This window comes from Patella vulgata, chromosome 7, assembly GCF_932274485.2.
Source record: "Patella vulgata chromosome 7, xgPatVulg1.2, whole genome shotgun sequence".
Lineage (NCBI taxonomy): Eukaryota > Metazoa > Mollusca > Gastropoda > Patellidae > Patella > Patella vulgata.
In genome coordinates this window covers 12,774,571-12,789,807 of record NC_065885.2, presented here as the reverse complement: position 1 = coordinate 12,789,807, position 15,237 = coordinate 12,774,571, and the positions used below count along the sequence as shown (strand labels likewise).

General features: G+C 36.2%; 1 protein-coding gene across 1 annotated transcript in view; it reads right to left on the bottom strand.

Moving 5' to 3' along the window:
• Positions 1 to 1,743, bottom strand: part of LOC130013568 (E3 ubiquitin-protein ligase HUWE1-like) — a 33,445-nt gene extending 31,702 nt beyond the window's left edge. The window contains exons 1-2 of the mRNA XM_056102275.1: positions 1,708 to 1,743; positions 830 to 963 (exon numbers count right to left, since the gene is read on the bottom strand). Coding sequence (XP_055958250.1) covers positions 830 to 963; positions 1,708 to 1,741 — 168 coding nt within the window. The 5' untranslated portion in view covers positions 1,742 to 1,743. The remainder of the gene's footprint in view (positions 1 to 829; positions 964 to 1,707) is intronic.
• Between the last annotated feature and the right edge of the window lie 13,494 nt (positions 1,744 to 15,237).

Sequence of the window (15,237 nt, the reverse complement as noted above, 5' to 3'; positions counted from 1 at the left end):
TTATCGTGTCCCAAAGCATCAACCAATCAAATTGCTTATCTCTGCTTACCCTAAGCGGAAAATGCTCATCTTCGAACTCCATCAAGGCATTGACCTAATCAACACATACACCAAGTTTGAACATTCTAGCCCAATTAGGAAGAGAGTTATCGTGTCCCAAAGCATCAACCAATCAAATTGCTTATCTCTGCTTACCCTAAGCGGAAAATGCTCATCTTCGAACTCCATCAAGGCATTGACCTAATAAACACATACACCAAGTTTGAACATTCTAGCTCAATTAGGAAGAGAGTTATTGTGTCCCAAAAAGTGTGACGGACAGACAGACGGACGGACAGACAGACAGACAGACGGACAGACAGACGGACAGACAGACGGACGAACCCATTTTAATAGTCCCCTGCTTTCTTCGAAAGGCGGGGGACAATAAAATCGGATAAAAATTGTGACCCCTATAGTGTCCACAAGCTAAAATAGTGATTTTTCGTACAAACAGTGGCCATAATCCATGAAATTTCGATCCGATACATGCCAATATCGAAAGCAGCCAAGATCTTTTGGAGATAAACCTATATTTCAAGTTTCGTCAAAATCGGATAAGAATTGTGACCTGTAGAGTGTCCACAAACAATTGTGGACGGACGGCCGGACAAGGGCGACGGCATAATACGTCCACATGAAAATGTGGGCGTATAAAAATTGTACCTTGTGTTAATATGTTCAATTACTAAATGCCAATCAAAGAAGATATATATATATATATATATGTTGGTGATTAAATGACGACAGTGTGTAAATATACTTTTTCTATTTTTAAAATAGAATTTACCTCATCATCCTCCTCTTCTTCATCTTCATCATCATCATCATGGTCGTGTTCATCATCGTCATCATTATCACGATCATCATCGTCATCATTATCATCATCATCAGAAGCACTAGAGTGGTCCTCTTCATGTATATCTGGAAATACAAAATATTTTGTATACTGGCAAGAGCATTGTATAAATCTTTATCTTAACAAGTGGGGTTTAACCTCCACTAGACACAAACTAGGTCTTTCAAGGACTAACATATGGTTTAATTTTTTTTCAACAATTCGCTTGTGCGTAGGGGTCTTTAGCAGTGGGGGGAAACCGAAGGACCGGAAAAAAACGAGGTTAAACAGGCGCCCTTATTCCTTGTCACGTACAACCGGGGAATCAAAACCATGCCAGTTGACTCAATGACAGACCTTATCATACAACACGCACAGGCTAACCATTTGGCCATCCAACCTCGCCCAAGACTAAATGAACAACCTCACTGAGTTCTTAAAATTTCACAGAGAACTTTAGTCTGTATCGATTTCACAAGTCAAAATACGACTGGAAATCAAACTCCACAAAAATTACAATAAGTTTTGATATTTTTTATACTCTAATAAACAATCCCATAGAGTTTTAAAACTCTTTCCTATATTGCATTCACAAGATTTCAAAAGTATGAAAGTAAATACAAAGTCAACTCCGACCAAATATATAATCGATGCAAATTTGGAGTGTTGACAAGAAATTGTGGATGGGCAGCCGGATACAGGGGATAAGTCAACATTAAATATGGATATATAAAAAACCCAATGACAAATACTATTTTTCAACAGAGAATTCATACCTATCAACTCAAACTGACAACTTATAAGATTTGTATTTATCTCTTGTCTCTTACCTGTAGACCCCCTAGATTCCTCACCAACTGACATATCTTAAAACATTTCATTAAAAATTATTAAAATATTCACTCAAAACTTCAAATCAAAAGTAAAGATATCTAATTCTGAATCAATTACGCAAGTAATTCAAATCTTACAAATCATTAAGAAATAGTCACTATAGTAAAAACCTAAGAATAACAACCATCTATTTCCTCTCTTTGATCTGACCCCAGAATCCAGGTAAAATTAATAATCCATTGTACAACACACAGGTAAAATTAATATTCCATTGTACAACACACAGGTAAAATTTATTACTTAGTACATAGCAAGAATCATGCACTGTACAAAATTGAAATATTTCCAATGTATTTATCCAATGTAAATTGTTTATTAAAATAATGTTTATATATGTATAATATTTCCACATCATTATAAAGAAAGCAAGGGAAAGACCGATCCAGATAGACAAACCTGTAGATATTTATTGACACATGGTTCAATATTTTAACAGAGTCGGGATTGAAGAAGGAGGATGGGTTGAGGTGATCAAAAGACAGACTTGTAAATTCCACATCATCTCCAATTACAAATATCAAGGAAAGATACAAACCAATCCAGATACAAATACCTGTAAAATTAGGACTGCTACGATATGCTAACCTCACGATACAACACGGATCACAGTATGGACCTCACGATACGCATCACAGTATTTTTGCTTTCAAAATTTACTTAAAAAATAAAAACAAGTAGATGATATTTATCGGCGACACGTCAAGTTATTAGCCATGGGTTTTCCATCTGGCATTTTTAATCCAAAATGTTCCCATATTCGTGTTTCACTGGAGGCAAATGTTTCAATGTTGAAAGCCATCTTTCCTCCTTGTCTCATGAACTACAGGGTGAGATAATTCTGTATGAAAAGTCGAGTATCAGAAGAAAACAGACAATCTGTACCGTATTTACTGAACCATGCGGTACAGAATTTTAAGTACCATGATCCGAACCGTGGCATTTATACCGCGATATGCCGTCTCACAGTTTATCGTTGCAGCCCTAGTGTAGATATTTGTTGACAAGTTCCTATATCATAACGAAAGAGGGGTGGGGTGGCAGTTGGGGTGGCAGTTGAAATATAGCTATAACAACCCTACACCATCATACACAATCAATATAACAATAATACCTGAATGAATACTAGTATTCTCATCAGATGATATATCTACAGAAATAAAACAAAAATAAAATTCATTCCGCCAAATAATTCTTATCTATTTACTTTTCATAACCATCATATCTCTACCAATTTAGAAACCTTAAATCTTAGCATCCAAAATATGAATGTTGTCATCACAATTCTAGCAACTTTTTCAAATGTTTACAAGTATAACTTAACGAGTTTTCAGATCACAACGATACGGTTCAAAATATTTCCTTCCAGTAAAAGTAAATGAATATAAAATGTATTGACTATATATTTATAAAAGATAAGTTTGTGTTTAGAATACTTTTAACTACCTGTATACTGACTGGATCGGTCATCATCTAACATAGCCAAGATTTCTGATATATAAATTAACAACTGAGCATCAATCACAAATGTAAACAAAGAAATGATCAAGCATATTTTCAAACTAGAAACTGCCTCTGAACAAATCCTAATATACAACAATCTTTATACTTCACCAAATGACCAAATGCAACTTAATATATGAAAATGAAATGAGGTTTATCACCCTACTGTTCTTCTCGGTCGGGGCTAATGAAGACAGGCATAATATGCCATACAGTGTGCTATGAGGGAAATTTTGCCTACTCTTACATCAAGTTTTATGTGCACGACAATGTTTACAGGGGACTACTAGACAACAGTCCTTGTCAGACCCTCCGTCTTACACCACTGACAAGGGTAAATCATGCTGGAAAATCCTGAGGAACTTTCTCATGCTGCTAGCTGGAAACAAGCACAACACTTCCTATCTGGTCTTGTTAGTGAGCTAGCCGCATAATCACATACCTACCCCATTATAATCAAAATGAATCTGTAGCGTACATACGACAATAGGCTGTTCTATATCTTTATATCATGGCACAATGCCAGGAAATAATCAGAGCTGATTTTTAACTGAGTCTATTCTGTGTGTAACAATGACCGTTAGGGTCGATTTTAAACTGTATACTGGTTTAACTACTGGACTTAACACCAGGAATTAATCAAGTATTCTGGGAGTTGACTGTCAACTGAGTCTATGAGTAATACTGACTGTGGGAGTTGACTGTCAACTGTGTCTACTCTATGAGTTATACTGACTGTGGGAGTTGATTATTAACTATGTGTAATACTGACTAACCTCGCTCGTGTTCTATAGTTTCATCTTCACCATCTGATATATCTTGTGTTACCATCTGTGAATCATGATGATCTTCTAATTCATCGTCTTCCGTCATAATCTCTACATTTATCATCACATCAGGATTCTCTTCAGTCTGTGCTGCTGCAGGTGGTTCATCATCTATAACAATATAAAACGTACTTAAACCAAAGCAAAAGAGAGCTCAGAGTACACCTGACACAAACTAGAACATTTCGGGACTAACATATGGTATACTTTTATTTCGATAATTCACTTGTCTAGAGTAGTGGAAGGAAACTGGAGTACCTGGAGAAAACCCATGAAGTTGGGTAGGCTTAAAGTAAAGACATTTTAACAGGTCTGGATGTCCCGCTAAACTTTGGTCAATTTGTGACAAACAAGTTCTGTGTAATAAGGTTTGAAATACCCTGTCACGTTAAATACTAACATTATGATTATTTTCAATTCTATGGGCAAGGGTGAAATGCGACAGGTAAAGTTCACTGAGACATCTTTATCTCAATAATTTTATTTTGAAGTGAAATGGGGTTTAACGTCTTAATGTTCTGCTCCTATACTGGGTTAATGAAGACAGGCAGTGTGCTATGAGGGAAATTTTGCCCTGGCAGTGGCACTATGGCCTACTCTTATATCAAACTCCAACTGCCAAGGGAATTTTATTTTGTGTAGTGGTTTTGAACAGAGGTAGGGATCCGGTAGACCTAGAGAAATCCCACAAGGTTTAGCAGGTGACCCACAAATGTTAAAGACGTGAAAAATATTTACTTGTTGTGCTGAAATATCCCAGGTCAGTAATTATATAAAATAACCAACCCCTGGTAGGGAGACACATTTTATTTAGCATTATAGACGATCACCATAACAGTTATATCATAGCGAAGATAAATAATGCACATCCGTAAATTATTATAAAAAAAGATATAGTAATATAAAGTTACGGAACTGTATATATGCATGCACGTTTAGTTTTTATATTTTGCATATGTATATGTTTTTGCTGTAAGTTCTGTGTGTACATAAATCAAATTAATTATTGTACATATTGTCTGTTACCCAATCCAATTTCGAAAAGAAATAAAATAAAACTTTGAATCTATGACTAACCTGTAATCATGGAGATTTCTTCGATGACTTCATCCTCTGCTTCATTACCTGATCGTAATATTTCATCAAGTACTTGTTCTAATTCAGCTTCAGCCTGTAAAGAGATAGAGATAAAGTTATATTGGGTTAATTTCTGACTTGTTATGTACCTGATAAAGTTCTGCTGAAATATTGTGCGATTATACATCTATGAAGACAGAATCTACGGCATGCTTCACTTTTATGTTCTATCATTCCTGATTTCCTCCCCGAGAAAATAGATTCTACCTCCTACCATATAATACAGTATTCAGTAGTTTTTCTCCAGGCGGTAGCTCATATCCACCAACAGACAACAAACATTTTGACTGGGCTAATGAAGATGGCCAGACATTGTGCCATGAGAGGAATTTGCCTGGACAGTGGCACTATGGCCTACTCTTAATTTGAATCCCAACTGTCTACTATTCTTTTACGTGCACACCAATGTGTACATGGGACCTCGTTTTTTTCCTCCCATCCAAATGGAAGACTGGCATTCCTTTCAGATATTCAACTTGCACAATATTACAAGAGATACAAAATTCCTCAAAAGACAATCAGAAACCTTAATGAATAATTAACTTTTTCTCTCAATAATTACCTGAGTTAAACTATCTAATTCTGGTTCAACTGTATTATGTATATCTGTTTCTTCCAGATCTTCTTGTGCTAGTGGATCTTCTGTTACATCTTCTATAGCTACACTATCTTCTGTTGATGCTGTTTGTGATGCTACAGCTGTTGTTATTTCTACAAAACATTTGTATAAAAAAATTACTTATATGGTAATGAAATGGGGTTTAACGTCCTACTGTTCCGACTGGGCTAATGAGACAGACATACACTATACAGTGTGCCATAAGAGAAATTTCGCCTGGGCAGTGGCACTTTGGGCCACTTTTATATCAAATTCCAACAGCCAATGTATACACAGGACCTCACTTTTCCATCTCATGCGCTATATCAAATTCCAACAGCCAATGTATACACAGGACCACGCTTTTCCATCTCATGCGAATGACTGACAGTTGTCCTTGTTAGGCCCTTCGTCCTGCACCACTGACAAGGGGAAACCGTGTCGGAAAATCGCGATGAACTTTCTCGACCAACGCAGGGATCGAACACGCAACCTCCAGTCTTACCACTTAGCCACTGTGGCTCCAAATTACTCTTAACACTACAAGTGGTAATATTGTTAATAAAGACACATTGTGTAAGAGCTAAATCTTAGTAATTGCAGGTCTTTATTTTGGTTTTAAAAGTTATACAAACTATAATTTAGACATTTATTCACAAGTCTGTAATCAATTAAAGGCTCCAGAACCTTTGTACATGTTAGTCCCAAAATGACCTGGTTTGTGTTGAGTGAATGTTAAGCCCCATTTCTCTATCCCCCTCGTTTATAAAGTATCCCTGGTCCACCATTGATAAATATTTACTAATCTTACCTGATGGCACTGTTTGTACACCCATGTTAGCCGTGCTTTCATCTGTTGTCTGTGTTGAACCCACTGCTAATGTACTTGCATTGTTTTTAGGTTTGACCAGGTTGTTCTGCATAGACTGATTTACACTTCTTGATAGCGTCTCTAACGGTTTCAGAGCAGAGTTAATAGTATTAGCCATATAAGGACTGGACAGATCCAAACAATGGGGAACTCGAGCTAGATCAGAAACAAGTCCACGTTTTATTAATATTTTCACCATATTGTTCATAATGGCTTGCTGTCCTTTAAATACTTGATTTGGAATATTTCCGGGACTTGGACAGGATTCAATCATAGTGCTAATAATTGCAGTCAAAGCTTGAAGTCGCGAATGTTTTTCTGAGCTTTCAGGAAGACACAATGCTCGTTGTAAAGCTGACTTTATCTCGGACACCAGGGAGTTTTGTGCCTCAGGACTATGATTGCAGGAAGCCAAGCTAGCTATAAATACACGCGATAAGGCTGGACAATCTTTATCTCCTGTCTGTTGACACTGTGGCAGTAACTGATCCAGAATGAATGCAAGTACCGAACAATCCTATAAGTAGATAAAAATATTGAAGTCAAGTGGTGAAAGATAGAGTGGTGAAAGATAGGCATAAAAATTGAAGTCAAGTGGTGAAAGACAGAGTGAATGAACGAAAAAGGGTTTAATCAGCTACTTTTATTCTCCAACTAGGCTAATCAAGACAGTTATTCTTATGTTTAAAAAGCCACCCTGGTTCTACTCCACCAAGCCCTGGGTCTGTTCACAGGGTTTTTTCACAAATTCAAATTATCTGCTCTTGATACTTGTGTGGTTTTTTTTAATCAATCAATCGAGTGGGCGAAGGGAAGTAACTCGCATTTTATTGCATCTAAGATTGATTTTTTTCAGGTTTTATCAATTTTATTATTACAATAAAACAATCCTACCTCCAAAACTAATTCTGTTTGACCAACATGGTAGTTATATTGTGTTATAAGTTGAGAACAATTGCCGTAAGACTTAATAAACTCTGACAACAGGCGTAAAATAGATGATTTAGGTAAAAGTGGACGCTTCTTCCGAGCATCTTCAGCAGTTTTTGCTTCTTTTTGTTCTTTAGTTGTGTCATCTTCGCCAGTAGTACCATCAATCTGATAGTATAAATAAAATATTAATTATTGATCTAAATAAATACAAAATAATGGTTTATCAAAAATACACTTTGCTCCATTAGGTGATATTTTGATCTTAGATTTTAACTAACACCTTTTTAAAAGCTGCTGATTGTCATTTGTGGGATCATGAATACCTTGGCAAATACAATATTGTGAAAGTTGAATTGATTCAATTCTGTACCGTATTTACAAATAGAGCTCTCTATCTAATCCTATCTGTCCAAGAATCATTAGAAGATAAATACATAAGAATATTTATCAGATAAAATAATTCTATTTTACTTTAGCATACATGGTCATCTAGTAAACTGTGTTATATTTACTGGAGTTTGGGTATGCTTTATTTATTGTCCACAGATTATCTACAGGTGATATTTCAGTTTCTTAATCAAATATTCAATTTTAGCGTGGATTAAATCATGAAAACTTTAGATCCTGTCCAAAAAACACAAATGACAATTTTCAATATTGGATTGATAATTTAAGTCCCGCGTCTCCACCATTGGTAGATGCCATAACGATATGGAAAGATTAAGATCAATCTGATTAAAATTCAGATCTATAATTTCGTTCCGTTTTTTTATACTTTCGATGGCCTACACTACATGAAGATCTGACCAGTTGTACTGGATGGTTGTGTCAGTGGTCGTACGAGCAGCTTTTGACCCTATGACGTCACATTGATTAATCAGTGTTGACGTTTCTAGTGGTTTACCCACATGTCCGTGCATCGCATGCCAATAACTCGCCGTTTCATTGGCTAATCCCTCACATCAACCAGAACGCCAGTAATATAACAACTATTCCAGAACTATAAAAAAGGAAACTAAACAGAATCTGTGTTTTAATCAGATTGGATTAGGAGAATATAAACTTGTTAAGATGATATTATAATTACCTGTCTCTGATCATTGAGTTCATTAACTACATCTTGTATAGCCTCAGCTAATGTTTGAGCTGGTCTAACTTCACAACTAGCAGTAGCTGTTAACAAAGAAGAAGAAAAACTGACTCATATGGAAAGTGACTATCAACATTTGCTGGTTTTGGTCTTACGATATTGCATATGAAATGAAATGGGGTTTTATGTCCTACTGTTCTGCTCCGAACTGGGCTAATGAAGACGGGCATACACCATAGTTTGCTACGAGGGAAATTTTGCCCGGACAGTGGCACTAAGGGCTACTCTTATATCGAATTCCAACTGTCAAGGGATCTTTTACTTGCACTCCAATGTGTACACCAGACCTCGGTTTTTCATCCCATCTGAACAACTAGAAAGCTGTCCTTGTCAGCCACCCGTCCAGCCCCACTGACAAGGGGAAACCACGCCAGAAAATCCTGATGAACTTTCTCGGCTAGCAAGCCAGCATCCTATCCACTTAGCCACTGTGGCTTCTAGAACAAAACAAAGATTCTTAGAGATTGTATATCTAGAAAAACAATGGAAATCTCTGATGGGTTAAAATAACTATGTAATATCAATACTTTTAAAATGAAACCTACTTGAATCTTCTTGGTTCCATGCATATTTAACAGCAAGAGCATTAAGTAGATCATATACAACATCTTTGGTAGTTTGACTCACTAACACAGCTACTTGTTTTGATGGTGAACATTTTAATATCTGAGGTGCATTAGGTCCAGTATATCTAACTTCATCTTCATCTAAAATATACATTTAATGATAACAAAATCAATACTCTGACAATTGGAACATTATCTTGATATTGCATGAAAATAAATGAAATGGGGTTTAACATCCTACTTTTCTGCAATAACCAGGTTAAAGAGAAAATGGGTTTAAAGTCCAATCGATACAACCTAGGTCATTTTCAGCCTAAAGTATGCCTTAATTTTATTTCAACAATTCACCCGCGCATAGGGGTCTTTAGCAGTGGGAGGAAACTGGAGGACCCGGAGAAAACCCAAGAGGTTGGACAAGTGACTCTACGCCTTGTCACTTAAAAGCGGCGGAATCGAAACCACGCCACTTGACTCAATGATAAGACATTCTAATTTAACGTGCAGCTTTAACCATTCAGTGTCCCCTGATAGCAATGTTTCAGTGAACTTGTTTAAGTTATACAATAGTTCTCAGAATATATTAACTTCACTGACAATCTGATATATGCTTGTCTATTAGTCATCATCATAGAACTATTTAATTCAAATGTTTCTTTGAGGTTTCAAGGTAGTTTTTAATTCAGACATTAGTTTTATCAGAACAAGGTATGGATGCAATGTTCACAACTGTGAGGCTGGTTCAACAAAACTTGTTATGTGACTAAGGGGGTGGGGGTGGGTCTAAAATTTCAATTTTAGAATGGGCAGAGTTGCTATCTATCGTATGACACAGAATCGACGGTCATAATTATGCCAGTCCCGATCAGGTGTGGTGTGACAGAATCAACCATTCATCTATACAGAGATTGGACGAGATATTATATTCATCTGGTTATTTCGAGACTAACATATGGTTCAATTTTATTTCAATAATTCGCTTGCGCGTAGGGGTCTTTAGCAGTGGGAAGAAATCGGAGGACCCGGACAAAACAAGCGAGGTTGGACAGGCGACCCTACTCCTTGTCACGTACAACCAGGGAATCGAAACCACGCCAGTTAACTCAGCGACAGACCTTACGATACAACCATTTGGCCATCCAACCTCCCGGCACATTATTTGTGATCCCAAATTTTTCTTTTGACTCCAGGAATTGAGAGAATTCAAATTCAGGATTGTTCGAGAGAATAAATCGACATATAAGGCAAGGTATATTTACCTCTAACTATTTTAGCAGGTGGTGGTAGAGCTATCTGTAAGGTATTACGAGCTACTTCAACAAAACAATTCTCATTTCTACAGGCTGCTGGTCCTAACACTCGTAATACATAATGCATTTCTTTAGATCCGATACTACCTTGAGTTACACCACTAACACTAGATCCTATACCAGCACATGCACATCGCATAACCTGGAAATTAATCATAGTAATTATTAACAAAATATATATAATAGGAATAGAGGAATTTTGAAAAATTTGACATTCTCTGCAGATAATATAAATAAACCGATGCCACCTATTAATGGACCTCTTTTTAATCTGTCCAAGAATCCTTAAAGATAAATACATAAGAATATTTATCAGATAAAATAATTCTATTTTACTTTAGCATACATGGTCATCTAGTAAACTGTGTTTTATTTACTTGAGTTTGGGTATGCTTTATTTATTGCCCACAGATTATCTACACTGATAGTTTAGCTTTAGCGGAAAAAAACAATTACCACAAAATCAATACAAAAAAGATGACACTATTTGAGTTACTTCTTATACATTCATCTTTTCATTTCCTTACAGAGAGCGAAATGGGGGTCAAAGTCTAATCGACACAAACCAGGTCATATCGGGACTAACATATGGTTCAATTTTATTTAAATTACTCGCTTGCGCACAGCATTCTTTAGCAGTGAGAGGAAACCACAGGACCCTCAGAAAAACCACAAAGCTGGACAGGTAACCCTACTCCTTGTCACACCCTTTGACTCAATATCAAACCTTATCCATTCGGCCATCTACCCCCCCCCCCCATTTCGTTACAGTAAGCTGAAGAAAACATAAAATCCTACCTTTTCCATACAGTATTTCAATGATGTTGGTTCTTCTAAAATATGGCGGAACAATAGTGTAACAAGTGATATAAAACCCTGAAAGGCTGATTCCTGGGTCAGGTTTAATAATAATTTCGGACCACCTAGTTCAGCAAATATTACAGCATATTTATGTTCTCGTGTTAATCGTAGAGTGAGACGTAATGATGCGTGGAGGGTATCAGGATCAACTGGTACACTGATTAGAGATACAACAGATCTACAAATAAAATATGGCATTTAGTGATTGAGCACATTAAAAAAAAAAACCACGACAATTTATATGGGAAACAATCACACATATAGCACGACGTTTCAACAAGTATTCTCTTATCGTTTTCACCACTTGTGCTTTATATTGGAAACAATCACACATATAGCGCGACGTTTCAACAAGTTTTCTCTTATCGTTTTCACCACTTGTGCTTGAAAATGATAAGAGAATACTTGTTAAAACATCGTTCTTTATGTGTATAAACCAGTGATTGTTTTCCATATAAATTGAGTTGTGCTTAACATAAATATTACATGTTAATAATATAAATATTGCATTATTTACAATAAATACCTGTAGTTCTCAGATCAAGATATCTACATAATATATTCTGATATATGCTTGTCTATCATTTTTCATCATAAAACAAAATTATCAACTTAATGAAATTCCTTTTATTTTGTACAGTGATCAATAGTCTGAGCCAAATGTGCCTTGGTTTGAATCAAACTAGCCATTACTTTTATTTCATACAGTGAACAATAGTTTGAGCTTTGACTGGTCAATTTACCAACTGAAAATGATGTGGGTTTTCTACAACAGATACTGTATAGCAAACAAATGAATCATTTTATTCATTAACCGTCTCGTGTTCTGTTATCTAGGACCTTAGTTACAAAACTGTAAACTCAAATATTTTAAAAATACAGCCATTCATTGGCTAAGAGCCAAAATATTTTGTAGGAATTTAACCCACAACCAATGAAAACACTACATTCTTAAAATATTTTATGTTTTCATGAATAAGTTCGGATCTGTCATTTACAACCATTTGGTTTATTTACCTATTAATTTAACTACTACTAAATATGAACTTTCTGTGCTATATTTATAACAATTGCAGTAAAACAGTCCAAGGGTCCTGATGGTTAATTTGATACCAGATATTTGGGGGTGGATCATGGCGACGAAGCGTGATGGGTGAACATACATACAAACATCTTTGATTATATTTATATTCATGTATTTAAAGCTGCTGAACATAATTCAAGAGATTTTGAATCGATTGCAAAGTTGAATCTCTAAATGGTAAATTTCAAAACATTCAGCATACTCTACAGACTATATAAACGAAGTCAGCACCAGCTCTGTTGAACCTCTACCTAATCCTATCTGTCCAAGAATCAATATAAGATAAATATATTGAAATATTCACCAGACAAAAAAATTCTATTTTACTTTAGCATACATGGTCATCTAGTAAACTGTATTTTATTTACTGGAGTTTGGGTATGCTTTATTTATTGTCCACAGATTATCTACACGTGATATTTTGGTTTTATTGTCTTATTTAAAAGATGAATAATCAGAGTATAATTTAGTATGGATAAAGTCATGAAAACTTAGACATTGACCAAAAATTACAAATGACTGTCGACAGCTTTTACAAAGTCTTTTTTTTAAATGGCATCATTTTAATCAATTGAATCTAAGCTGGGCGATAATCTACCATTGACAATTTGGTTTTCTTTTTCTTAGTTAAACGTTTAAATTCTTTATTGTGTGGATTAAATTGTGAAAAATTAAATATTATCCCCCAAAAATGCACAATCAGGATCATTGACATTAAGAATGTCCATGGAATGTTTCTATGATTATTTACCTTATAACAGTAATTATAAGATCATCACTGAGACCACCAACTATTTTCTTATCATTAGCTGTACTTGTACTAGGTTTCTCTTCACTAACTTCAGTCTCCATCTTTACCTCTGTTTTACCTTCATCTATAAAATATCACAAATATAAAATTGGAATAAACAAGCCAACAGTGAGGCTGATGTCCCCCGCCGAAATAGGAAAATAATTAGAGGACACATATAAATTTATCACAAATTATCTTTTACAAAGTATTGAACAATCAAACAGTATATCTTTACTTATAGTCTAACAATCAAAGTAGGAGAGTTATTGTTTTCCAAAGTCTCGACCAATCAAATTGCGTATCGCTCTGCTTACCCTGAGCAGAAAATGCTCATTATCAAACTTAGTCAAGGTATTACTGTAATGAAACTATACACCAAGTTTCATCAATCTCACTTAATTAGAACCAAAGTTATCGTGTCCCAAAGCATCAACCAATCAAATTGCTTATCTCTGCTTACCCTAAGCGGAAAATGCTCATCTTCGAACTCCATCAAGGCATTGACCTAATCAACACATACACCAAGTTTGAACATTCTAGCTCAATTAGGAAGAGAGTTATCGTGCCCCAAAGTATCAACCAATCAAATTGCTTATCTCTGCTTACCCTAAGCGGAAAATGCTCATCTTCGAACTCCATCAAGGCATTGACCTAATAAACACATACACCAAGTTTGAACATTCTAGCTCAATTAAAAGTTATCGTGTCCCAAAGCATCAACCAATCAAATTGCTTATCTCTGCTTACCCTAAGCGGAAAATGCTCATCTTCGAACTCCATCAAGGCATTGACCTAATCAACACATACACCAAGTTTGAACATTCTAGCCCAATTAGGAAGAGAGTTATCGTGTCCCAAAGCATCAACCAATCAAATTGCTTATCTCTGCTTACCCTAAGCGGAAAATGCTCATCTTCGAACTCCATCAAGGCATTGACCTAATAAACACATACACCAAGTTTGAACATTCTAGCTCAATTAGGAAGAGAGTTATTGTGTCCCAAAAAGTGTGACGGACAGACAGACAGACGAACGGACGGACGGACAGACAGACAGACAGACAGACAGACAGACAGACAGACAGACAGACAGACAGACAGACAGACAGACAGACAGACAGACAGACAGACAGACAGACAGACAGACAGACAGACAGACGGACGAACCCATTTTAATAGTCCCCTACTTTCTTCGAAAGGCGGGGGACAATAATAAATTCAGTGACCTTGAACAATATGGATGGAAAGATGCAACCTTTCTGCATCAACCTGGCTAATGAAGACAGTGTACAATGAAGGGGGGAGGAGAGAGAGAGAGAGAGAGAGAGAGAGAGGAATGGGGTTTAACCTCTACTTGAACTAGTTCATTTCAGGAATAACATATAGTTCAATTTTATTTCAATAATTTGCTTGCGCGTACAAGCGGGGAATCGAAACCACGCCACTTGACTCAATGACAGATCTTATGATGCAACACGTACACGTTAACCATTCGGCCATCAAACCCCACATACTATTAGGGAAATTTTGCCATGACAGCTTCATTTCTGCCTACTCTTCAGCAAATCCCAACTGTTATGGGTTCTTTTTATGTGCAGGTTAGTCAGCCAGCGACTTACTGAACCGCTCTGGCTCCAATACGGATCGAAATGAAGTGAAATAAAATGAGGTTTAACATCCTACTGTTCTGCACTGACTGGGCTTATGGAAGAGGGAAATGAAATGAAATGAAATGGGGTTTAACGTCCTACTGTTCTGCTGGGCTAAAGAAGACGGGCATACGCCATACAGTGTGCTATGAGAGAAATTTTGCCCGGGCGAATTCCAACTGCCAAGGGAT